The following is a 26,980-nucleotide window of genomic DNA, read 5'->3' as shown; positions in this document are numbered from 1 at the left end:
CTCCTGTTAGTGATTCCATAGTAAATGATAAGGAAAAAACCAGAAAAAATACCTCATAATATATTATCCCGATATGGTAAGTATTTTATCTTACATTTAGTTTACTCTCAATAAACACCAAATTCTGATTTTATATATTTTTTATTTAAAAAACAAATTACGTATCCTCGATATGGTACTGACTTATTAATAGTTGTATTTTCTTTTTATTAACTTCCTCTTTTAATATGGGTAACCAGATCCTACTACATTGTGCTGAAGAATTTGCGACACAATTGGTCTCATTTAGCATAATTAGAGCCGTTTCTTTGATTGTTTTCTTTTTACCATCTGTTTCTTTTAGGACTATACTTGAATCACTCTATTGAAGCCTATGTTTATTTTCCCATGCGTGTTTACATATTTGAGATCTATCAAATTCTCTAAACAATACAAGATTAATGTTCACTTATTCTAACATTTAATGGCCTTGATGTTTCACCTAAATAAAAGTAATCACATTCACAAGGTATTTTATAAATACAAACCTTTGTTCTTTCTTGTTCACGGTTGCGTTTAGTTTTAGATAAAATAAATCTTACTGTGTTTGTTGTTTTGAATGTTGTTATTTATTTTCTATCGTGTTAAATATTTTTCTGATAATCATTTTATGTATGGAATTGTTTTTTTTTTTTTTTTTTTTTTTTTTTATGGCCTTGGCATAGCCAATTGACCAGACTATTTTGTAATTTGTATTCACAGAACAACAATCAGAGTTCGAGTTAGTACTAAATGTAAGTTTTAATTTTTCTTTTTATTTTTATTTTTTTTTTTTTTTTTTTTTTTTATTTTTATCTATTTTTTTTTTTTTTTATTTCGTTATATTACTTTTTGATATTGAATGTAATATGTATATATATTTTTTATTTTTTTTTGGTCATCTTTTGTAATAATTTTGTTTTACATTTTTTTTTTGTTTTTTTTTTATATATATATAATTTTTTTTTTTTTTTATTTTTTTTTTTATTTTTATTTTTTTTTATTTTTTTCATATTAAAAGGTTTATTACATGATTGGTATGTTCGCAAATTGCTTACAAGTTTCATCTTAATTCTATGGTTAGTAAATTATATTGTTTAAAGTTTATATTTACAATTCCTTATTAACTGATAAATACAATTATAGATTTCTACGTTTCCAGAGAAAATTAATTCATTTATGTGAAATGGGAAACAGACATTTAATTTTCGTAAGTTTTCATATAAACACGTAATATTTCCTTGTTGGTTTACACATTCTAATAGGATATGTGTTAAATCTCCATATTTACCACAAGTACAGTTTGGAGTGTCTACTAAATTCATTTTGTACATTCTTGAAGGTGTTAGAGCATGATTTGACCTTAGCCTATTAATAGTTTTAATAAAACTTCTGTTGGACTCTGAATGAAACCACCTTTTTTTAAGAAGTGTGGGTTGCCAATATTTAAAGGATGACTGACTTTCTGATTCCGTATAATTGGCTTGCCATTTTAATTTGAGCTGATGTTTATTATATACATCTATATCTGACACCGGTAAAATATTGTTGTCTATGGTTTCTCCGCTTGATAATGCTTCTTTTGCCAGAGCATCTGCTATTATATTACCCATTATCCCAGAATGGCCTTTGATCCATGCGATAACAACTTCTCCTCCGAGCTTTGAAACCTCGTAGTACAATTTTAAAATCTCTGTATCAAGATGAGTCAATTGCTTGGATTTATTTGTTACACATAATCTTTCCACTGCACTTTTACTGTCTGTAAATATTACACAGTGCTTCATTTCATTTGTCAAAGCGTGAGAAAGAGCAAACTTTAAACCCAGCATTTCGGATGTGTAGATGGTGGCTTCATCAGGTAACTTATATTTATGCTGTAGTCCAGAATTCTGTTGGTATACTGCGCAAGCAGTGTTATTTCCTTTTTTTGAACCATCAGTAAATATATAATAATAATTAGGCCATTTCTTCTGAATTTCTGCGTTAAACATGGGGCCTTGGACATCATTGAGAAATTCTGTCTTGACTTTTATTGAGAACAGTACATGAGGCTTTTCAGTATAAACTGGTGGAAGATGACCCTTGTAAAGCACCTCTTTGAATTTAGAGAGATTTCTATAGCTTACCGCCACGAGTGGAGATTTTTTCTTAAACCAATACCTTTTAGTCAAATCTAAAACAGCCAGATTGTGTATATCTTTAAGAAATACTTGGTCTCTGCTAATGGTACGAGCTATATATTTGTCGGTAAGATACTGCCTCCGTAAATTCAATGGCGGTTCAACAGCTTCAATTTCCATTACATTAATTGGTGTAGATTTCAGATACCCAAGGCACAAGCGTAGGCACTTATTTTTCTGTACCTCAATTTTTGTTAAATGGGTGTTCGATGCGTTTCCATACAAGTGACAGCTATAATCGAAAACTGGACGTATCATAGATCGATAAAACATTAAAGTAATGTTGGGATCTGCACCCCAGTTTGTTTTACAGAAAGCTCTTAGGATATTCATAGCTTTTTCGGTTTTTTTAATGATATGTTGAATATGATCTTTCCACAAAAGTTTTCTGTCTAAATAGGTTCCCAGGTATTTGATACAGTTTTTAATTGGAAATTTGAATTGACCACAACTTATATACCCTTCTGGAATTCTATGTTTTCTGGAAAAGAAGCAGATTTCTGTTTTGGATTCTGATAATGTTAATCCATTTGATTCATAATATGCATGTATTGTTGAAATAGCTGTTGTTAAATTTTTTTTAGAAACATCGATTGATTTGTCTGATGAATAGAGTACCACATCATCTGCAAATTGTAGTATTTTTGTGTTAATAGGAACAATGACTTCTAAATCTATATTATATAAAATATATAAAAGTGGACTTAAAATACTTCCTTGCGGCAGGCCTATATTGGACAGTCGAGGAGAAAAAAATTTCTCATTGATTTTTAAGTAAATCAATCTCTCTGAGTACAAAGTTTTCAAAAAGGATGTTATACCTATAGGTATCCCGACTGACAATAACTTTTGTTCAAGGATATCCAAATTTATATTATCAAAAGCAGATGATACGTCCAGAAATGCAGCTGCAGTAGATGAGTTTTCCGTGAAATTGACTTGAACTGTTGTTACGAGAGAAGTTATGGCATCTTGCGTGGATTTAAACTTGCGAAAACCAAATTGGGAGTGTGGGAGAATGTCATTAAATTCTAACCAATGCTCTAGTCTATTTTTAATTAGTCTTTCCAGGGTTTTAAGAAGACAAGAAGCTAGAGATATTGGGCGATATGAATTGTGATCGTCATCACGTTTGCCAGGTTTTCTTATAGGTATTACAATATACTCCTTCCAGCTTTCTGGAATTGGTGCTTGTTTCTGCCAAATATTATTTAGAATATGAAGTAGATGGATTTTATGTTCGTTTGTCAAGTTAGAAATCATAGAATAAGATATATTGTCTTTACCAGGAGCAGTATTGTTATTTTGTTTGAGGACCCTTCTTAGTTCCCATAGATAGAACGGACGATCTAAGCAAAGGTTATCTCTAGAAACAGTGGCTATGGAGTTGGTAATATCATTCGGAACCCAATCTGGAGAAATTTTTTGGTAAAACTCTGTTATCCATGGTTCGTCCGGGTCAATAGGTAATTTATTGGATTGTTTGCGATTTTTGAAGCAATTTACTTTCCTCCATACCTCCTTAATGGGAGTATTTTGATTCAAACTTTCACAATACTCCCTCCAGTTTTTCTTTTTCTTCTCCTTAAAGGTTTTCTTCGCTAATGCGTCCATCTTTTTGTATTCTATTAGGTTACTTATTGTGGGATTTTGCTTATATTTAATATAAGTTAATTTTCTGCGTCGGGCTGTTTCCTGGCACGATTTGTCCCACCAAGGTTTTGGAATGTGATGTTTGTTGGTAATATTCGTGTATTGTGGTATTGCTGTATTCGCTGAGAAGTAGAAGTTTTCAATTAGATCACCATACGTCCTGGGTTGGTTTAGAGATGTAAAGAGTGATGAATACAAATTCCAATCTGCTTTGTTGAAATTCCAGATTTTGTGTAGTCTCTTGGTTTCTTTTCCCTTTGGGTGATAAATTGAAAAGATAATGGGTAGGTGGTTTGATCCATGGGGATCTTGTAAAACATTCCAATTCAGTAGCGCTATAATATCTTGAGTACATATTGTGAGGTCTATTGCAGATGCTCGTGAATGTGTGGTTAAAGGAACAAGAGTGGGTGAACCGTCATTTAAAAATACAAGGTTACACTGCTCGATAGCATCCAATAATGATTTTCCAGATGTGTCATCAACTTCACAGCCCCATGCGACATTGTGCGCATTAAAGTCACCTCCCAAAATAAAGGGTTTTGGTATAATTTTAAAAAAGGATAGCCATTGCTGTGTTGTTGTTTTGTTTTTCGGTTCATTATATAGGGATACAAGATGAATGGTTTTATTTGTTGATGGTAGTTTAAAGGAAATACATGTGTATGTAATAGGAATATTTATGTTAAATCTAATTTCTTGACATTTAATATTTGTTTTCAATAAAATAGCTGACCCACCATATCCATCTATACGATCTGTTCTAAAGCAATTAAAGTTTTTAAAGTTATAATACAAACCAGGCTTAAACCATGTCTCCGATAATAAGGCAATATGAATTTGATTTTGATGGAGTAAAAATTCTAAATTTACTTTATTTGAGACTGCCGAACGACAGTTCCATTGCAAAACGTTTAATTTTGAGTTTAGGTCTGTGAATTTGATAACATATCTGGATTTACATGTTTACTAATTAGTTGGATGATTTCTGATTTAGAAACATTTAAATTATTTGTTTGTTGTAGAGAATTAACAATTTTCATAACCAATTCTAAAATTACATTAATTATACTAGGATCTAGGACCTCTGACTGTCGATCTGTGATAATTGTTTTTTTGTATTGAGGGCTACTTAATATTCCTCCCGAAGTACTGGGAACATTAACATGAGAAATAATCTCTTTTCTGATCTGTTCAGATGGATCAGGAGTATTTGGTCTTGGCCTTTTATTAGATTTATCTTTTAATTCGTTTGAGCTACTGTTATAAAGCAAATGGGAAGCAAATTGTTTTCTAGAGGAGTTGACTTTTGGAATATTCTGAACAGAAGTAGAGGAAGAACTAGATTGTAAATAGGTAGAAGAAGTGGGTTGAACAAGTAAGTCAAATGGATGGCTCGTATTGCTTTTATTTAAAATATCTGCATAGGAAGTTTTGGGAACCTGTTTATTAGCATCAAAAAAGTTTATGTTGGAAAAACTCATAGCTTCCTTAATTAATTTTTGTCTCTTAAACTCTGGACACACTGATAAATTTGTTGTATAGTGATTTCCTTGGCAACTGAAACATTTTGGGATATAGTCATTTATTTGGCAATCTTTTGTATTATGTGACTCTTGGCATTTACCACATCTTGGGCGACCTTTACACTGACTGCCCAAATGCCCATATCTGAGGCAATTAAAACATATTAAAACTTTTTGTGTATAGTGTTCAACCTCTTTAATAACTTTATTTATTGAAATATAACGCGGCAATATCTGAGATTTAAAGGAAACAATACACGATTTTGTGGGAACGTAAATTATTTTTTTTGAATCATTTTCAATTACTTCCTGTTTGCGTTTAATTCGCCGAACGTTTACAATTTCAAAGTTACAATGACTATCATATTGTTTAATTTTTGATTTTACATATTCTTCAGAAAATTCTGTATCAATATCTCGAATTATCCCTTGTCGGAATAGAATGAATTTAGGTATATACAATTCTAAGTTATTTGTAACAAATACTGATGAATTTTTTTGATTTATTAAATAATTTGCATTTTTGTAGTCTGTTAATTTAATCCTAATCCTATTACGACCTATAGAATCAATATTTGTAATTTTTGAGTCCAATTCAGGAAACGCAGAAAGAATAATGTCACCAACTCTTAAAGCATTTAACTTACCGGTGTAAGATTCCGAGCAATTTTCTACGTAAACATGATATGGTCCGGTATCTTTATTTGTATATAAATAAACCTGTCTATTATTTACCTTCTCATTAACGTTAGAAACATTATCGTTTTTTCCCAAAGAATTAGACATTAAATTTGTACTTACATTCTGGTTCTCTTGTTTTTGTGAAATTGTTTCCATATTTGTAAATTCCATCATACCAACCTGAATTTCATCTTTATCATAAGGGGGAGGGTCTGGGGGCTTGCTGCCCCCATTTAATTCACTCATCTTTATGAAAAAACACCTATAGTTTCACCAAAAATTAATTGTTTATCGCAAAAACAAATAGGAAAAAAGTTTTGTTATCGATACTATTAACGCCGATAATTTACACACGTCCGATCGATTTGAATTCTACCGAACAACTGTATGGAATTGTTATTTTCCTCGTATTATTTCTTGTGTATGCTGTAGAATCTCGTTCTAAGTTGTTCTGTTCTATACGGTCGATTGTTGAAAATGAATTAGTATTCTTTATACCTCAACGTTAAAGGATAATCATGTTTTAATAAAACAAATGTTAACAATTTTTTTTCCTCTAAGAACGAATTTTCGTTAAAAGAAGTCATTTTGGCTTTTTGGAAAGGATGTAATGATTCCCTTTTTACTATTGATATTGTGATTTGATGTAATTTAAATATCTGTTGTTGTGTGTTGATTTTTTATGCACCTGAGTCTCATGTCCAGTATCGTTTTTAGAGATTTAAACATCCAGGAAAGGTAGTGTCTTATTATACTCCTTTTTTTTGCTTTTTCGTCATTTACTATGCAATCACTTATAGTAAGAGAATATTACTGTTATCATGGCATGTATTTGTCTCTTTAAAGACAAATTACATGTTATGACTTTCTCTGACAAATATTCTGAAGTTATAGTTGATTTCTTGTAGTCGAATGAAGTACCTCACAATAAAATCGTCCCAGGAACGCAACACAGCAATATTGGCCATATCATTGTAAAGTACTTTAAAACATGGTATTTTCCTACTGTGTATCCACATTTACCTTAGCTGATGTTGGTGTTAAAATCTTATATGATTACAGTTATATCTATACATTTTGTGAGGTGTAATCTCTATTTAAGTTGTCTAAAATTTCTATTTACACAATTTACTCTTTTCGTTGTTATCAGTTGGTGCATAAATCTGTATGAAATTTAAGTAATATTTAATATTCAATACCGTTCAATATTTAATGGCGACAGTGTAAAAACAGTATGAATTATTCCTAATAATTTCGTACGTTTCATCTTTTATCGAAGATATGTTAGACATGATTTTTTCAATTTATTTTGTAGTTTGGCACATTCTAATAGAACATTTTTATCTCTGTAATTTCATCTGTCAAAAATATGGCGTCATTGACATTTGTTTAAATATATGTCATGTTATACGTTATTTGAAAGACAATGTATTACTAACTATGTTTCTAGATATGTATCCAATTATGTCACTTTGTTTTAAAATCGTGACCACTGAGTTAGGAAAATAATATTATACTAACTCTCAGTGACAAATAAACTCTGTATTGTTTCTGGTGTTAAAGTAGCTGCAAAAGGGCTTTCAAAAATATATGTCATATACTGTCATTTAAGGAAAATGTGAACGTCATATTTGTTACCGACATCAGTAAATAAATACATGAAATATATTGATACCTATATGAAAAATTAATAAGATACGTGAATTACTTTAAGTCTGTCATTAAATCAGAGAACTTCCGGCGTATTAGGGACAGTTTAAAGTTTTTCCATAGTCGACATTAAATACTGAACCGTTGCCATTTTAAATCATCCAAACAGAATACAGAATCGTACAAAAATCTTAAAACCTATTTATGACACCAGAGCTTTTATAGTTATTTATGTACTAAGGGTATTGGTGAGGGTCTCTGGCCCAAAGGTTTGTAAGTCGCCCGAGGGAATATACATCTACCCTCGGTTCATAGAAACTTTTATGTCATACTAGTTCGTTATTTCATCTACAAATAAATATGTTCTAAAAAATCAAAAAATTCGATTTCATTTTGACAATATATTTACTAGTAGACATTCTATCGTCCGTGTTATGTTGCTTCGCTACGGAAATGCTGTCAAACGTGTCAAACTAAAACCGTGAAAATGCAAGATATTTGTGAGATTAATGTAATCTAAATATAACGGGATCCTTTCAGAATCCCCAGTTTTATGTGAATTCTAAATAATGTTTTGAAATGTGGTTGAATAAAGATGTTCTCTTTTTGTTTGTATCTTTACGCCCGAGAGGGCTAAAAAGTACACTTTATGCCCGCGCGGGCATAATGTACACTATTACTAAGCGGGCAACTAAGCAATAAAAACACAATACTAAACTAGTATGACATAAAATAAATTATAATCCGCTACCCATACAATAATTTTTAATGATTTTATTAGAATTAAAATATAAAACCAATTAAAAAAATTCACCAGAATAAAGATTTCGTGAGGAGCTTTAGAATAGTTTAAACTGCATCTAAATAATGGGAAACATTGAATCCAAGTGTTTTTATAACAAGTTATTACACTTTTATCAAAGGAGCTGCGTTCAAAATAACCATATTTAGTAATAAAACACCCTACATACTTATGATTAATATTACCATATGTCATTATATCCGAAGAGTTACGTCACAAGTTTAGGTTTTCATTTTTTCAGCTTTTATTATTAAGAAGGTAATAAAGGCTGTTTTTCAGTTTTATTGTAACTCGTAAAATGTTTCTGTTGCTATTGTAAAAAGCAGAAATATCTTTTTTTTTTTATCTTAAATCGTAACGGTTTCCTTCGCACAATATTTATACACACTTTAAAATGTTCTTGAAAGCTGTTCTATAAATACATATATTATAAATGTAAAAAATAATATAACAATCAAATATAATACATTTTTATATAATCCAACAATAGAACATTAAAAATTTTGTTTCGAAAACTTATTCTAATAATATTAAATAAATAAAATTTATTCTAATGTATTATCACTACAGCTGTTTCGGCAGGTCCGGGCGGATCTCAAGTGATCTTTTTGTCATGCGTTTACAATGCGTGTTTAGTACACTTTTTAGTCTTCAACTGGTTGAAGAGGGAAGAACTGTTTGTCTCAAGTTGGTCATTCAGAATTATTTTTGTATTTTTTAATTTTTTAATTTCTATAGGTTCTAATAAAGGTGCCTTACTCCTTTATTTTGGATGTAAAGAATTTGAAATTGGCCAATAAAAGAATGGTTATGGTCTAGAAGGTGAACTGTGTGTGTAGAATCTGTTTTTCTTATATTGAAAGCCGTTTTGTGCTCTGATATCCGTTTGGTAAAAGTTCTAACAGTTTGGCCGATGTAAGTTTTTGGGCAGTCGCCACATTTAAGTTTATATACACCACTGAGTAAGTGCTTTTCTTGGCTCTTGTTTTTCCTAATATATTTGCCTAAGTTGTTTTTTGTTTCGAACTTTTTTTCTTTTCGACATAAGAGTTCCAGTACCTTCTATTCGATAACGTATACAAGCAAGATATAAAAAAAATTAACAAACACAAAAAATGAAACACCAGCTTTCAGAACAATCAACAACTTACGCAAATGCATTAAGAACAACAATAGTCAGAAGAAAAAGTACTTACATAGAGGTGTTTACAAACTTAAATGTGGCGACTACCTAATAACTTACATTCGTCAAACTGGTAGAACTTTTCAAAAATGGACATCAGAGCACAAAACGGCGTTTAGTAAAAAAAAACATATGCTACGTACGCACTTTACCCTCTAGACCATAATCATTGTTTTAATGACCAAGTACAAATTCTTCATATTCAAAATAAAAGAATTAAGTTATCTTTATTGAAATCTATGGAAATTATTAAATTAAAAAATACAGGCATATTTTTTTCTTCCTCTTCTTCTGTTTATATAGACATGACTCTGTTTGTTTTTCAATGTGCCTCCAGTAAGTTGTCGTTCCATCGTTTTCGTGGTCTTCCTACTGATCTTCTTCCTATTGGGGAAACGTCTTTTGCCGTCTTTACTACTCTATTTGTTGTCATTCGGCTTATATGATCGTTCCATTCTACTCTTCTATTTCTAACCCAGTTCTTGATGTTCTCCACCCTGCATCTACGTCATATATCTGTACTTCTAGCTCTGTACCGTAGTGTCTTACCATCCATTTTTCGAAGTGTTTTCGTCTCTGCTGTTTCTAACATTCTTTTTGTCCTCTCTGTGTCAGGTCTTGTTTCTGCCGCGTATGTCAATATTGGTCTGATGACTGTTTTGTAAATTCTGCCTTTCGTCTCATTTGTTGCCAAAACATGTGTTGTTTGTTCTTAGTTCGTTATTCGTGCAGAAGTTGATCATCAGTTCACCATTTTCTTTTTTAACATTCTCGTTATATTTTTGTATAATGCCGGGTATTACTTGATTGCCTATTCGAGCGTTAAAATCCCCCAATATTATCATCTTCCCTCTGACCTACTTGATCTACTGCTGTTGTAATTGGTCATAAAACGCTTCCCTTGTTGTTTGAGGCTTGTTATTTTCTGGGCCGTATACTCCGGTGATGTTCAGGTCTTCCTTGTCCATTCTTATCTTTACCGTTACTATTCTTTCTGATATGTATTGACACTCTTTGATGTGATTAGACATAAATCTAAATATCCAATTTAAGACAAACAGTTCTCCCATCCTTAACTTGTTCAGTTGAAGACTATAAAGTGTAAGCGCATACCAGAAATCACTTGAAGAAGGCACTCTACCGAAACAGCTGCAGCGACAATAAATTGTCATAAAGTCTGTGGAAGTTTTGAAAACAAACAAAGTATTTTATTGTTAGAACAAATGAATTTCCATTAAGTAACGGTTGAATACATTTACGTATTTTAGATTATAAAAGATTTGATTTTTCATATTTATTAAATGATACGGCAAATCTGATTAAAATGATATATTTAATCTTAAAACTAGAATAAAGCAAATTTTAAAACTATCGAATAGCTTGTGGCACTATCAAAAAAATTTTAAACATTTATAAATTTTAAATGTAATGAAATGTTCAACCTTTTTTCCTGGATAATACCGACATCGAAAGCGTTATCGTACACGTAAATAAAAGAACATAATCGATTTTATAGTAGTGTAGTGTCAACTGCTTCAAACAATGTTTTTAAGCTTTTAGTATTTGTATCTATGTGTATGTTTGATGCTTTTAAATTCTAGTTAAAATTTAGCAACTCATAATGGCCAAAGAATTACGCAAAATGAAAATATTGTAATATAGCTTTAAAATTTTAAAATGCCAGTTGACGAAAAAGCTTTTATATTTAAAAGCAAGATGATTTATTACTTCTCCACATTTTCTGAAAAGCAGAGAGGTGATTTTATAGAATAACTTTTTGTGCTTTATAAATCAAGGGCATATCCGTTACAAGTTTTATTAATACTTAATATTTATGCGTCACTTGAAATTAACGTTCACAAAAATTTCTTATTTTAAATTTTCAAACAGATTTATGTTAGCTAAGACTGAAGAAGCTTCATGAATAAAAATATCATATATTTTTTTGAGGTTATACTTAATATAACTTAAATAAAAATAAATGGAGAGAATATTTGTTAATATAAGGTTTAAATTTAATTTAAAAAATAATCATAAAATAGTATAGAATATAAAAAAAATATTTAAAATCCTTTATAAAAGGTATATAATTAAAATATCCAAGCGGTCTATATCACAAAACGTTTTCGGAATCTGCATTCCATCATCAGTGTTTCTAGGTGTAGATGTTTTGAGCCACTAAACATTTGGGTAAAAACACCTTAAATGTAATTAGTTTAAATTTACATAACATTATTCGATCTTCAATGTTAAGATGTTAAAGATACCAGTGGAATTAAAAACATGGCAACGCACGACTCTACATGAGGTTGCTGGTTCTGTGACAAAGTGTCTACGAGAACTGTGACACATTTCTTCAGCGTACAACCTATATTATACGCAAGATGTTTCACCTAGACATGAAATATACTTGAAATATAATATATAAAAAAAGAAAACTTGAATTAGCAATCCTACTTTTTAATCAATCTTAGAGAATTAGAGAAAACCTAACAATTATAACTTTAAACAATTTTTTTTTGTTTTAGGAGTGAAAAACAAGTCGAGAGAAAGATTATTGACTGCAAGAAGAACAACATTAATTTAGATTTAAGTCCACGTTCCATTACAACTGTCCTATATTGGTAAAAATACAGTGAATTATAAATGTCTTTCTTTATGTTTTACTTTTGTTTTGATTGTTGAATTCAAATATACTCTTTTTAGCTAAAATATTCGTTTTTTTATTTGTTTTACATAAACTGACTGTAATTTCTGCCTGAGGTGCAAATTAAAAAATAAAATGACGAAGTGGTAGAAAACTTTCGAAAATTTTTTAATAAGTGGATAAGAATACCTAATTTAGAAGAGCCATCATTGGTTGTAATGGATAATACTTCAAATAAACAACCTTCAACTACTTCAAGAAAAGATGAAGTTATTAGTTAGTTGACAACAAATAATATTAAATATGACCCACATTTTTCTAAAGCTGAATTGCTACAGATAGCCAAAAACAACAGAAAATAAAATATATATGTAATTGACGAGTTGCTCCGAGAACATGGTCATGAGGTGTTGAGACTGCCTTCTGATAACTATGAATTTAACGCAATAGAATTAATTTGGGCAAATTGCAAGTCGTATTACAACAAGTATATTGGTACACATGGGCATGGGCATTATTATACTGCTGTTTTAAATATGTGGAATAAGGCACTGGAATAATGTAATGCAAATATTTGGGAGAAATGTGTCAGACATACTTACTAATGAAATTATCAAAAAATGGTATATCCGAGACAAGAGTATGGTGAATGTTGACATTCAACCAATTATAATAAATCCTGGTGACAGCTCAGATTCAGACAGTGACGAGAATTAAAATACACGAGTTTCTATTTCAGTTGGCATTCGGTTGGCAGTTTATTGTTATATATAGTTACCCAATCTTTTATTTCAGTCTTATTTAAAGGCATCTTTGGCACTTTCTCTAAGAATATGCTATCATATGGAGCGTTATCTAATATAACTATTAGGGATGGTTCAGATAACTTTTTTAATAGTTGATTTTCAAACCGCGATCAAATATTTGCTTGATTCATTTCTTCATGGTAGTCCATTATAGCCGATTTAGAGGAAAATATAGCCTGTGCGCCCTTAATATAGCCATTTTTATTACCAGCATGAAGAATAATATATCTAAAAAAATGTTTTAATAGATTTTACACATATTTTATTCTCATCTTGCCATAAGCGACATATAGATCTGTAGATCAAGTTTCATTTATAAAAACAAACTTGTAGAGTTCTTTTTTTTTATATTTTTATATTATGTCAAAGATTCTGCTCTCTTCACAGCAATATGAGATTGTTCCATCAGTCATCGGCTAGAATAATCTTTTAGCCATTTAAAACCAATGTCTTTCAGTACAATATTGAGTGACATACGATAACCACTAAGCAGATCTTTTTCCTTCAATTGAATCCATAAATGGGTCAAAGTCACATGAGTGACAAAAGAAAGAGTTGCAATTCTGACTTTTGGATACCCAGACACAGACGAGTATTAGTAAGATTGTAGTGTTGATAACTCAATTTTTGTAAAATTTGCACTTGTGCCACTGCTTCCCTAAAGGCGCTTTATATTAAAAATATTAATTATTTTTTATGAAATTCACTCGATAGTTTTGTATTTTAAAACATATTAAATCTTCTTTACAATATTAACTTTATTATTGTGACTTTTTTTAAATTTATTTATTACCGTTCTATATTTATGTTTATACTAGTAATAGTCGGTATGAGGTTTAAACTGTTTAATGTTGAGTCCATCAATCTCCTCAATGGTGACAAAGAATAAACACTTCAATCAAAAAAAGAGCGTGTCTACTTAGTACGCACTTAAGAAGTTATACTTCTATTATACGATTTTAACGAAATAAATATATTTTGAACAGTATGTTTGTTTTTTAAAAACTAAACTAATTTTAATACTTACTATTTTTTTAAAAAGTCCTTAAAATAATACCAAAAATTAAATAAAAAAGTAAGGCAACAATCATAACCGCGTTCGCCACTGTTGCTATGTGATACCTAATAGAATAAAATTGATACAAAATTAATTATTTTGGCAGATTGTACAAATAATATATTAAAATAGCTTTTGAATCTTGTTTTCATCATATTTTTAATAATCCTTTTCCCGACGAATACTAATCCAAATACACAAAAATGATAATAAATAATATATTTATTAAATTTAACTTTATAAAATACATCGACCGAGATAATAGCCATTTCGTAATAATTACGTTCACAGTAGTAGGGATCAATGATAATTACCTACACGTCGACGTACGTTTCATTTATGGGGGTGTATGTACGATGCATTAGAGGAATAATAATAAAATATAAATATATATCATTTGATAGCAAATTTAATTATTGTATAAACTAAATAATATGTTTAAAAATGATAATTGTATTTTAAAATGAGAATTATTACAAAAATTTAAACTGACGACTGGAGTAAAAGATAACTTTTACTCCAGTCGTCAGATATGAAAATGACACTAAACTCCTAAAAATGATACAAACAAGCTGAATTTTGCCAAGAATATTAATTTTTGGGATCATAAAAAGATGCAAAAAAGTTTACAACTTTTACCCCCACGCTTCTTCCTAAAACCCCCTTCGAAAGGGGGTAAAAACGCAAAGAAATCGATTTACCAAGAATTTGTACGCCGTAGAAAAAAATGTTTCAACTAAAAAATGTAGCAAGATAATTAGCACTTTTTGTATAGAATGAACTGTTATCTTAGAAACAACGCTTGAAGCGCTCTTCGATTTTGAGTATCAGTTACGGGCGCCAAATTAATGTTTAATAAAATTTGTATCAGCTCCACGGTAAAAATTCGATATCTTTTGATTCAATTATCCCATCGACAAAAATCAAGACGCGTTTTAAAGATAAATAATTTGGCTTTCATATGCAATATTTTTATTTTGTCGGAAATGAACTTAGATTTTATAAAGGTGTTAAATAAATAGACATGACGCGATTTTTGCCATTTTTTATGAATCTTATGCGATCAAAGCAATTTATGCCTTTTATTGACTGTTCACTAAAAAGTTTCGATTAATAAAGCCAAACCTTTAAAACCCATAGCATGAAATTTTAGTTTTGTATTTTGGCAACAAATATGAGGCATCTGAAACACGCTTACCAAACGCTGGATTTAAACTTTTACATAACAAACGATCTAAAACATTAAAAACTTTTTTTTTAATTACACTAGTACGTTTTTCAGAAGAACCAAACTTCTGCTATAAACTGCGTCCAAAACCGTCTTCTTGAATGCATTTACCGTGACGTGAGATCGTTTGTAATGTAAAACATTAAATGCTGCCTTTCTTATTCATATTTCAAATGCCTCATCTTTCTTGCCAGAACTCAAAATTGAAATTTTATGTCATAGGTTTTAAAGAATAGCCTCTAAAAATGGAAATTTTTCTACAACTGGTCAATGAAAAATATCAGTTTTATTGATCTCACGAGAGTCATAAAAAATATCAAAATTCGCGCCACATTTATTTATTTAACACCTTTATAAAAACTGAATTTATTCTCGGTAAGATACAAAAACTGCATACAAAAACTACCCTCTTAACTTCTAAAACGCATCTTGATTGTTGTTAATAAGACACTTAGATATCGAATTTTTACCATCGAGCTGATACAAATTTTATTAAACATTGATTTCGCGCGCGTATCTGACGTTCAAAATCGACGGTCGCTTAAAGCGTTGTTTCTTAGAGAACAGTTCATTCTACACCAAAAGTGATTATAAACATATTTGTTTAAAATTACCTGAGCTACATTTTTCATTTAAAACATTTTTTTCTACGGCGAACAGATTCTTGGTAAATCGATTTTTTTGCGTTTTCATCCCCTACGAGGTGGGTTCTAGGAGTTCCCCGGGAATAAATGTGGTAAACTTTTTTGCTTCTTTTTTGGGGTCTCAAAATTAATATTCATGGCAAAATTCAGCTTGGTGGTATGATTTTTAGGGGTCAACCCTCTGAAAACTGGACTATTTCGTTAGGAGCAGAATCTTTTAGTGACAGATATTCGTTTCATTTTTTACTTCACATTTTAATGTATATATTTTGTTAGTTATTTGTCATGCAACTTTTATAATTTTATAGTATTTAAAAAAAAAAGAATTAAAGTGGAAACTCGTAATATATATAACTTCGGATATGATTCTCAATGTTCAAGAGGGTTGTCGTCGTCGGTTCAGTTACTGCAAAGAGGACGTGGCTTGCAATTCAAACATTTAATTTTAGCGAAAATCAATCTTTATTTTATAATTTTTATAATTTAATTTTATATTATTTATAAGTGGTATAATATAAAAAACACATTACTGAAACCAGCTTAAGAAAGTTTGATACAACATAAGTCAGAGGCTAAAAAACAGTGGGTCACAGAAGAAATACTATTACAGATGGAAGAAAGAAGAAAATATCAAGGAAAAGATCTACAGAAGTATAAGGAAAAAATCGAAACAGTTAAGGAAATCTATTTGATGAAACAATGTAAAGAGATAGAAAAACTAGAAACAAAATATGATATGAGAAATATGCACAAAAAAATAAGAGAAGTGTCTGAAATGGGGCGAAATAGACAGCAGGGACACATAAAAGACAAAAAAGGAGTACTACTAATAGATTTACCAGAGAAATTAAGAAGATGGGAGAAGTACGTTACAGAACTTTTCCAAGATGAAAGAGGTGAAATGCAGAAAATACCAGAATTAAATCCTTTAGATAGACAGAAGATCACGATAGATGAAATCGAATATGCTATCAAAAACTCTAAAGACAATAAGGGAGCTAGATTAGATGAAATACCAGTAGAACTGTTAAAACTAGTAATAGAGGATAACTTGGAAGTATTGTCAGATTTATTCAACACGGTGTACGATACGGGAATAATACCACAAGAGTGGCTGAAGTCAGCATTTATAACTATCTCTAAAAAACAAGCAGCAAAAGAGTGCTCTGATTATCGAACACTAAACCTCATGAGTCATACTTTAAAAGTACTGCTGAAAGTAATACATAAGAGAATATACGAAAGGCTAGAAGAGGATATTACCAAGACGCATTTCGGGTTCCAAAATTTAATGGGTACTCGAGAAGGACTATTTGCCATCAACATATTAATTCGGGATGTCGGGATGTAAACATTGATCTACGCTTGTGCTTTGTTGACTACGAAAAAGCTTTCGATAAAGTAGGACATGAAAAACTAATATTAATACTTATGAATACGCACATTGACAGAAAAAATTATAAATATCGTGCATATAACATTTATATTGGAACCAAAGTGCCATAGTTCAAATTGGTGAACAACAGAAGAAATGAAGATCTGTAGAGGATTTAGACAGGAATGTGTTTTATCGCCACTTTTGTTTAACTTATATTCTGAAGAAATTTTGCAAAACACGCTCAATAATATCAAAGCGGGAGTTACCGTTAACGGAAAATTTATTAACAACTTACGATATACAGACGACACTGTGATCATAGCAACGAGTATAGAAGATCTACAACATCTTATCGAAAGCTTAAGTATGAATAGTGCTGAGATGGGAAAGATTAAAGTAAGAAGATCTGTTGGCCGAAGGCAGAACTCATGTTTGAAGAATCTCCGTGATTGGTATAGATGCAGATCGATTGATTTGTTTAGAGCAGCAAGTTTAAAAATAAAAATAGCCATTATGATTGCCAACCTCTGTAGGGAGACGGCACTCTAAGAAAAAGAATCTTTATTTTTCAAATAAATATTCCTTTGTTTTTTTTATATCAGTATATTACTATATCTACTATATCACTATGTCTAGTTAGAACTACTAACAGAGAAACAAAAAATTATAATGAGATGGAAAGAATACTTTGAGGAAAACCTAAATGCAGACAATGGAATTAATGGAAATGAGACAATATATTCTTTCGGCGGAGCATCACGTCGAAAATACGAGTTATGGAGAAGTAGTTCAAATAATAAGGAAATTAAAAAACAGTAAAGCGCCAGGAACGGACGGAGTTTCGGCAGAATTGTTAAAATATGAAGGACCCGAACTCTGGGGAAGAATCCATTACCTGATAAAGTTGGTATGGACCAAGAAGCAAATGCCGGAGGAATAGGCAGTTGGTCTTATACAGCCAATATATAAAAAAGGAGATGATAAAATGCCAGAATTACAGACCAATTACATTGCTAAATGTAATACACAAAATCCTTTCTGGGCATTATCTACACTAGATTGTCATAATACTCCAAAAATATAATTGGTGATCATCAAAATAAATTTAAACCAAATAGAGCCACTACAGACAAGATATTCATACTTAGAACGATACAAGAGAAAGCTTGTGAATACGACATAGAACTATATAATATGTATATAGACTATAAACAAGCTTTTGATAGTTTGAAAAGAGACAAAATCCTCGATGACCTCCGAAATCAAGGTATATCAAAAAAATATATCAGCCTCATAAAAATGACATTTTCAAAAGCCGCAGTTAAAGTAAATAAAGAACTGTCTCCCTTGTTTGACATCAACATGGGGGTGAGACAGGATGATGCACTTTCAACCATGCTGTTCAATCTAGTTCTTCAGAAAAATCAATTTAACCGGATATATAAACACCAAAACTTGGTACAGACAGACATTGAAGTAACATGGACTGCTCTAAAAACAAAAATAACAAAGATACAAGAAGAAGACATCGGGTTCATAAAACACAACAAAAAACAAAAATGGATAACGCAAGAGATCATGGACCTCATGGACGTAAGACGAAAACATAAAACCAGCCCAATAGAATACAAGCGAATCAACAAAATCATTAGAAAAAAGTGCAGGGAGGCGAAAGAAAACTGGATGTAAACAAAATGCCTAGAAATCGAACAACTTCAGGAAAAATACGACACCTTTAATATCCATAAAAAAGTAAAAGAAATGACAGGTAGACACAAAAAGAGAAAAGCAACAATATTAAAAAATGATAATAACGAAATAATTATGGGTACAGAAGACAAACTAGAGAGATGGAAAGAATACATACAAACTCTCTTTGGCGACGCTAGACCTTGTTCTCCACCATCCACAGACAATCGAATAAATGAAAAAGGCCCAGAAATAACCAAAAAAGAAGTGATTCACGCAGTAAAATCTCAGAAAGATGGAAAAGCCACCGGTCCAGACAATATCAATGTCGAAATACTTAAACTAATTGCAGATAACGAAAGTAAAAGCCTAGATTTAATAACAGCACTATTCAATAAGATAGATGACACAGGTAAAATACCAACAGACTGGCTAAAATCAACATTCGTAGCATTACCAAAAAAATCGAATTCCTCACAATGCGATGATTATCGAATATTAAGCTTGATGTCTCATGTCCTTAAAACTTTTCTCAGAATTGTCCATACACGAATTTACAAGAAGTGCGAGTTCCAGATGAGTTACACTCAATTCGGATTTCGAAACGGATTGGGAACACGAGAGGCTCTTTTTGCTTTAAATGTATTAACGCAACGATGCAGAGACATGAATGTAGATGTATATGCATGTTTTATTGACTATCGAAAAGCATTTGACTGCGTTAACCATCAAAAGATGATCGAAATTCTGAGAACAACTGGAGTTGACGAACTAGACTTGCGAATTATCTCAGAACTATACTGGCACCAAACGGCAACAATTGAAATAGAGCACACAACATCCGAAGACATACAAATCCGACGAGGAGTGAGACAGGGTTGCGTCTTATCACCCCTACTCTTTAATTTGTATTCGGAGTCTATATTCAGAGAAGCATTAGACGAGGTCCAAGGCGGAATTAAGATTAACGGAATCAGCATAGACAACATCAGATATGCTGATGATACCGTCTTAATAGCAAGCAACGCACAAGAACTACAAAATATAATAAATGCGGTAGTTCACCACAGCGAAATGTTCGGTTTACATCTAAACGTTTCCAAAACTAAAACTTTAGTATTTTCAAAGACACCGATAAACGTACAGGTGTATGCCAAGGGTCAAATAATAGAACAGGTAAATTACATAAAATATTTGGGAACAAATATCAATAGTCAGTGTAATCCAAAAAAAGAAATCCTATCAAGAATCGAACAAGCAAGGAAAACATTCATAAGCATTAAAACATTTTTTACAAGATCAGGCCTTAGTCTACAGCTTAGAATCCGAATGATCAGATGTTACGTTTTTTCTGTCTTACTGTATGGCTGTGGAAGTTGTACAATGGACTCTGAAATAGAAAAAAGAATAGATGCCTTTGAGATGTATATATACAGACGAATGTTAAGGATTCCATGGGTACAAAGAGTTACTAATGTTGAGGTACTTCGTCGCATGTGTAAACAAAAAGAATTACTAAGAATAATCAAAGAGAGGAAAATGCAATACTTGGGTCATGTGCTGAAGGAAAAGTACAGGGCAAAAGATCAGCAGGAAGACGCCAGAACTCGTGGCTGAAAGACCTGAGGAGATGGTTCGACCGCTCATCCGCAGAGATCTTTCGCGTAGCAGTTTCCAAAACTACAATTGCCATTTGTATCGCCAACCTTCGAAAGGAGACGGCGCAATGAGAAGAAGAAGATAAACACCAAAACAGTACAAATTACTGCATATGCAGACGATGTTGCCATTATTGGTAGAAGCAAGACACCACTAATGCAAACGTTCAAGGAAATTGATCCTGAAGCACAAAAAAGAGGGCATAAAACAAACGAAACAAAAACTAAATACATGACCATCAAAAGAACACCTAAGAATGAAAATAATATAGCAATAGACAACTATACTATTGAACGTGTGGATGCCTTCACGTATCTGGGTACAGAAATCAATCAGAAGAATTCTGTAATATATCAGCCTTATAAAAATGACATTGTCAAAAGCCGCAGTTAGAGTAAATGAACAACTGTCTCCCTTGTTTGACATCAACATGGGGGTAAGACAGGATGACGCACTTTCAACCATGCTGTTCAACCTAGTTCTTCAGAAAAATCAATGTAACCGGATATATAAACACCAAAACAGTACAAATTACTGCATATGCAGACGATTTTGCCATTATTGGTAGAAGCAAGACACCACTAATGCAAACGTTCAAGGAAATTGATCCTGAAGCACAAAAAAAGAGGGTTTAAAACAAACGAAACAAAAACTAAATACATGACCATCAAAAGAACACCTAAGAATGAAAATAATATAGCAATAGACAACTATACTATTGAACGTGTGGATGCCTTTACGTATCTGGGTACAGAAATCAATCAGAAGAATTCTGTAAGTAGCGAAATTAATGTACGTATTTTCAGTGGACATCGTACATACTATGCTTATAAAAGATTGATGACATCGAAATTATTAGCCAAAAGAGCCAAACTGACTATCTACAGAACTTTGATTAGACCCGTAGTAACCTATAGTTGTTATGTGAAACCTGGGTAATGACCAAAAAAGAGGAAGCCCAACTCAGGACATTCGAAAGAAAGATACTAAGAAAAGTATATGACCCGATGCAAGACAAAAACGGCACATGGAGAATCAGAAAAAACGACAAGGTTAATGAACTGAATGAAGCGTATGACATTGTAAGATTTGTGTAAAGTCGAAGACTGTCTTGGCAGGGACATGTTCAGCAACAAGAAGACACGAAAACGACAAAGAAGATGTTACAATAGAAGCCTATAGGAAGGCGGAGAATTGGAAGGCCCAGGACGAGATAATTGGATGACGTGGAAGACGACCTGAAAACCATGAATATAAGACAATGGAGGAGAAGAGCCCAAGAGAGATCTGAATGGAAGGACATAGCCAGACAATCAAAGAACCATACAGGGTTATGATGCTAAAAGAAGAAAGATATCTCTATATCAGTAAAATATATTTTATATTAAATAAGTTACATACATACTTCTTTGTGTGTGAATTTATTTAATTCAAAAAATAAATATTTTTGTCCACCCTATATAATTTGCTAATATATTCTTAAAAACAAACAGCAATGTTTCACTGGCGTCGGAGATAAATGATAATATAAGATGGTTTTTGCATCTTTACTTTTCTTTTTTGTTATGTAAAGGAATATAAATTAGAAATATCGGCCACTTAGCCGGTTTCCAGTATTCGATATAGCGATACAGGTATAGAATATCTTGTGCAGCGTTGCAGAACATATCTCTTGTATGCTAATTTCTCAGACTTGCAATTCTGTATGACTCAACTACATTGAGAAATTACTTCATTGAGGAAATTCCTGTAATTAAACTAATTTAGCAGAACTTTACTAATTTAATAGTTGTAATTAAACCTTTGATGTAGTCTGATTATTTAAACAGACTTTATAGAACTTTACCGGTGCGTCGAAATCTGATTGACAATACACTGTTTCGATTTTTTTACTAAAGCGTATACCTACTGTTTTTACTTTATATGAGTCCCATAATTTCTTCTAAATTTATATTACAACATATTCATAATTGTATTCTAGGTTTTAGATAATTAAGAAATTTTTAAAAGGAATGACGTTTTTTTATAAAACTAAAAATAAAAAATGTTAAATTAAGTCTGCACCATACGGAAAAATACCGATAATTAATAACGAATAATTTTTTAAAACATCCCATATTCAAACAGTTTTTATATTGGTGGAGATACGTAGACGATGTACTGGTATGTTTCACAGGAACTAACAGGCAACTCGACCAATTTTTATCGTATATTTATTCTCTTTATAGTCATATTGAATTTACAATAGAAACAGAACAAAATCAATCCATAAATTTTTTAGATTTAAAAATTACCAGACTTAAAAACAAACATGTGATCTCCATATTTCATAAACCTACACAACATAAACTGGCAGCCTATCATAGTATGTTACATAGATTAACAGCAATTCCTATGTCAAAATACAATTTTGAGACAGAATTAAATATCATTAAGCAAATAGCAGTAAACAATGGATACAACGAACAAACAATTAATAAAATGTTAAATCAAAAACAACACAAGAAAGCCCTGAACTTAGTATTTCCACCACCAGAGAAAAAACCCAGTACCTTCTGCTCGATTACATATACAGGCAAAATATCAACAAAAATAGCCAAACACATAAAAAAGAAAGGAATAACACCAGCTTTCAGAACAAATAACAACCTAGGCAAATATATTAAAAACAACAAGAGCCAACATAAAAAACACTTACACAGTGGTGTGTACAAACTTAAATGTGGCGGCTGCCCAAAATCTTACATTGGTCAAACAGGTAGAAATTTTAATAAACGAATAGCAGAACATAAAAGGGCTTTCAATAATAGAAAAACAGATTTTACATACGCACTTCACCTTCTAGATCATAATCATTCTTTTAATGACGAATTTAAAATTCTCCACATTCAAAATAAAGGCCTTAAGCTATCTTTGTTAGAATCTATGGAAATCAACAAATTAAAAAACACAGATATAATTCTGAATGACCAGCTTGAGACAAGCAGTTCTCCCCTCCTCAACCTATTTCATGAGAGACCATAAAGTGTAAACCCATACCAAAAACAGATCACTTGAGAAAGGCAATCAGCCGAAACAGCTGTAGTGATAAGAATATAAAATAAATTTTGTGGAAGTTTGAAAACAAAGTTTTCAGTGTTTTATTGTTACATTATTTCAGGGTGTTTGGCATATATTGTATTTTTTAGAAAGTCACTTATTTCATTATAATTTAGGATAAACGGTGGTGATCTGTTTTCTATTTTGTCTTTAATTGACTCTAGTGAAAGTAAAAGTTCTTCGCGGGAATTTCTGGTTGACTTTGTTGACTTTTTTTTTGGTTTGCTTACTACAGGAGAAGTAAATATCTATGAATCGGTCTGTGGGGTATTTTCGTTAGTGTCTGGAGAAGATAAGATGAACCTTTTTAGTTGATTAGGGACATTTGTATTAATTGGATTTGGTGTTATTTCTACTGGAGTAGGATTTCTGATGTTGTTTTAGGTTGATGATGTTGGAGTTTTTAAGGAAGATGTTTCACTTTTATTACATATGGATCCTGTCAGGTTATTGTCAGTTTCCATAATTTGTTCTGTTTGGTTATTTAAGGATTTTATTGTAATTAATGTGTTTTGAAAAGTTTCTGGGTGTGCACTAGCAGTGGATAAATTAGCTTTGTCAGAACTTTGTAGTTCTGTTTGGTTATTAGATGTATTTACTGTAGGTAATATGTTTTGAGAATTTTCTGAGTATACATTAGAAGTAGTGGGGTTTGCTTGGTTAGAGCATTCAGCTTCCTGATGGCCAATAGTCTTGCATTTTGTACAGTTAAATCCTTCTATAGAAAGGTATAAACGATAAATTGGTATTATCATAAGAGATAATGAAAGAATTAGGAATAGATATATTGTCTAAAGGTGTAATAAATATTTGCCTTCTAAAACTCAAGCCCTGATTGTATTCGCTTTCAGGCATACCTACTCTTAGAAAAGTCATTTTTGAGACGGAGTTTATACCCATATGATGTAGTTCTTGTTCAATTAACGAGTTTGGAACAGTAGGACAAGCATTTGATATGACTAGTCTTTGAGCTGGAGAGATACGTCTTCTTATTTCTACTTGAGTTTCTTTTATATTAACATATTTGTGGGAATGTAGTAGTGAATCGACTGCATTTTTAGATGATAGATATAGACATATTCTATTGTTGGCAATTCTGAAAGCGAATGATACGTTACGTGGACCAACTAATGAACCAACGGCGATGATGTAGTCATGAACTTTAGTTCCTTCAATACTGAAAAGTATTATAGATTGTTCTATTGTTGGATCTTTAAATATGTTGACAACACTGGAATATGAGAAGTGAGATGAAGTGTGAGTAGTATTCATAGTTTTATTCGAAGTCATGGTTAATTAATTATAAGTCCGGCCCTATCACCGGTTCGAAAACCGGTGTGGATTTTGACCTAAAACTGGATTTGTTTCTATTTCTTCGGAACGTTATAGGTTATCTTAATATTAATATAAATACTATGAAGTGATTTTTGGTACTCACGTAACGTTTACTCGGTTGACTTGAAGGTAGCACTATAAAGATTTTCTCCAATAAGTTTACTACCTTTTTACTGAGTGTAATAAGGTATATCACAAGTCATTTTGACCATTTTTATATTATTATTTTTATAAATAAGGGAGATATGGAGTGTATCCCACAAGATACATGGTCAAATATCTAAATTTACTGTAAAAGTTTATTATGTATCTTATAAGAAATATAGCCTACGATTTTATGAAACCTCACAATAAAAGCAGAAATTAAAAGTACTAAAACTAGTTTTTTGATAAAAAATGAAAGCAAAAAGTAATAAAGTAAGTAAGTAAGTTAATTTTTCATTCTAGTCAAAAACAACCAAAACTGTTGTAAAACTTACTTAAGTGCTATTATGAAAATAATTAAATAACAATTTCTATCCTTTACTAAACAACATGTAAGACAACATTTTGAACATGACCAGAGTGCCTTTCCTGATTTGCAGTACCTACACTTGCCTTGGTATCATAAATAGGAAAATGATTAACTTTATCAAATCGTATTTCCTCTGATGGTCTCGGCAGAACGCGCTTTTTATTTTTTTTAATTTCTTCGTTTCGCTCCTCAAACACTCTTATTTTTTCGGCCCTTTGTTGTTAGAGCCTCTGCTATGCACTGTCTAAAATATTTAAGAGTATAATCTTTGAACATGTATTGTAAAATATTTTTATCCCTTCTATACAGAATCCATATACAAATATTTATACAAATAACTAGAATTTGTGAAAATATGGAGAGGTACCAGCGACGAGTTTTTATTGGAATTCTGTAAAGGTTTACCAGCACGTCTATCAGATCTACTCCACCCATGTGAGAATTGTGGTGGTTAATGGGAGAGGGAACGACCCTGTTTCTTTTTTCTTCAGAGAGTTATCATCTCCTAAAACACAATTTTTTAACCGATCCTTTCTCATTGTTCCCAGGGCTAACATTCCACAATCATGGCGAAGAACGTAAAATAAATCAAAACTTGAAAAGAAATTATCGACATAGATAACACAGAGCGCCAGTGATTTCATTGATTGTGTTAGAGCAAAAACAACTTTAGGCCCTATCAATGCTAAGGATTCTTCTTTTTGTGAAAAAGTATGCTGCCTAAATGTGTCATCTTCTCCATAAACTACGAAATCGTACACAAACCCTAAAACTCCGGCTCTAACAAATATTTTAAAACTCCATTTTTGGTTTTGATTTTATGTACTGTCGTCGTGAACCAGCCTTTTTCCCTTTATAAGACACCATCATCTCGTTGATACTCTGGCGTTTTTCTTCTTCTATAATACAACAATTTCTTCTCACTATGTCCAAAACTGGACGAATTCGGTGGTACTGATCGTTGTTTATATTATGATCGTTATTAGCGAAGTGAATATAACGACGAATTTTATGATATTGTTTGAGAGGCATTATTTCTCATATTTCATCGTATCTGAAGTTTACACTCCAGTAGTCCAAGTATGATGGCATAACTACTATACCCATCAAAATCTGTATCGCTATTAAGTCACTTATCTCATCTTTAGTAACGCTTATCGACTTGCCTGTTTGCTGAAGTGAATAAAGGTTTATATTGTTGACAATCAATACTAATAGATCGTCTGAA

The 26,980-nt window shown here is 31.5% G+C and overlaps 1 protein-coding gene across 1 annotated transcript in view; it reads left to right on the top strand.

Annotated features, from left to right (window-relative positions):
• LOC140443607 (lysosomal acid glucosylceramidase-like) overlaps positions 1–12,408 on the top strand; it is a 56,933-nt gene extending 44,525 nt beyond the window's left edge. Inside the window, exon 9 of the mRNA XM_072534958.1 lies at positions 12,225–12,408. Within this exon, the coding sequence (XP_072391059.1) occupies positions 12,225–12,324 (100 nt within the window). The 3' untranslated portion in view covers positions 12,325–12,408. The remainder of the gene's footprint in view (positions 1–12,224) is intronic.
• Positions 12,409–26,980: the final 14,572 nt, after the last annotated feature.

The sequence above is a fragment of the Diabrotica undecimpunctata genome, chromosome 6 (assembly GCF_040954645.1).
Source record: "Diabrotica undecimpunctata isolate CICGRU chromosome 6, icDiaUnde3, whole genome shotgun sequence".
NCBI lineage: Eukaryota > Metazoa > Arthropoda > Insecta > Coleoptera > Chrysomelidae > Diabrotica > Diabrotica undecimpunctata.
This window is presented reverse-complemented; position numbering and strand designations above follow the sequence as displayed.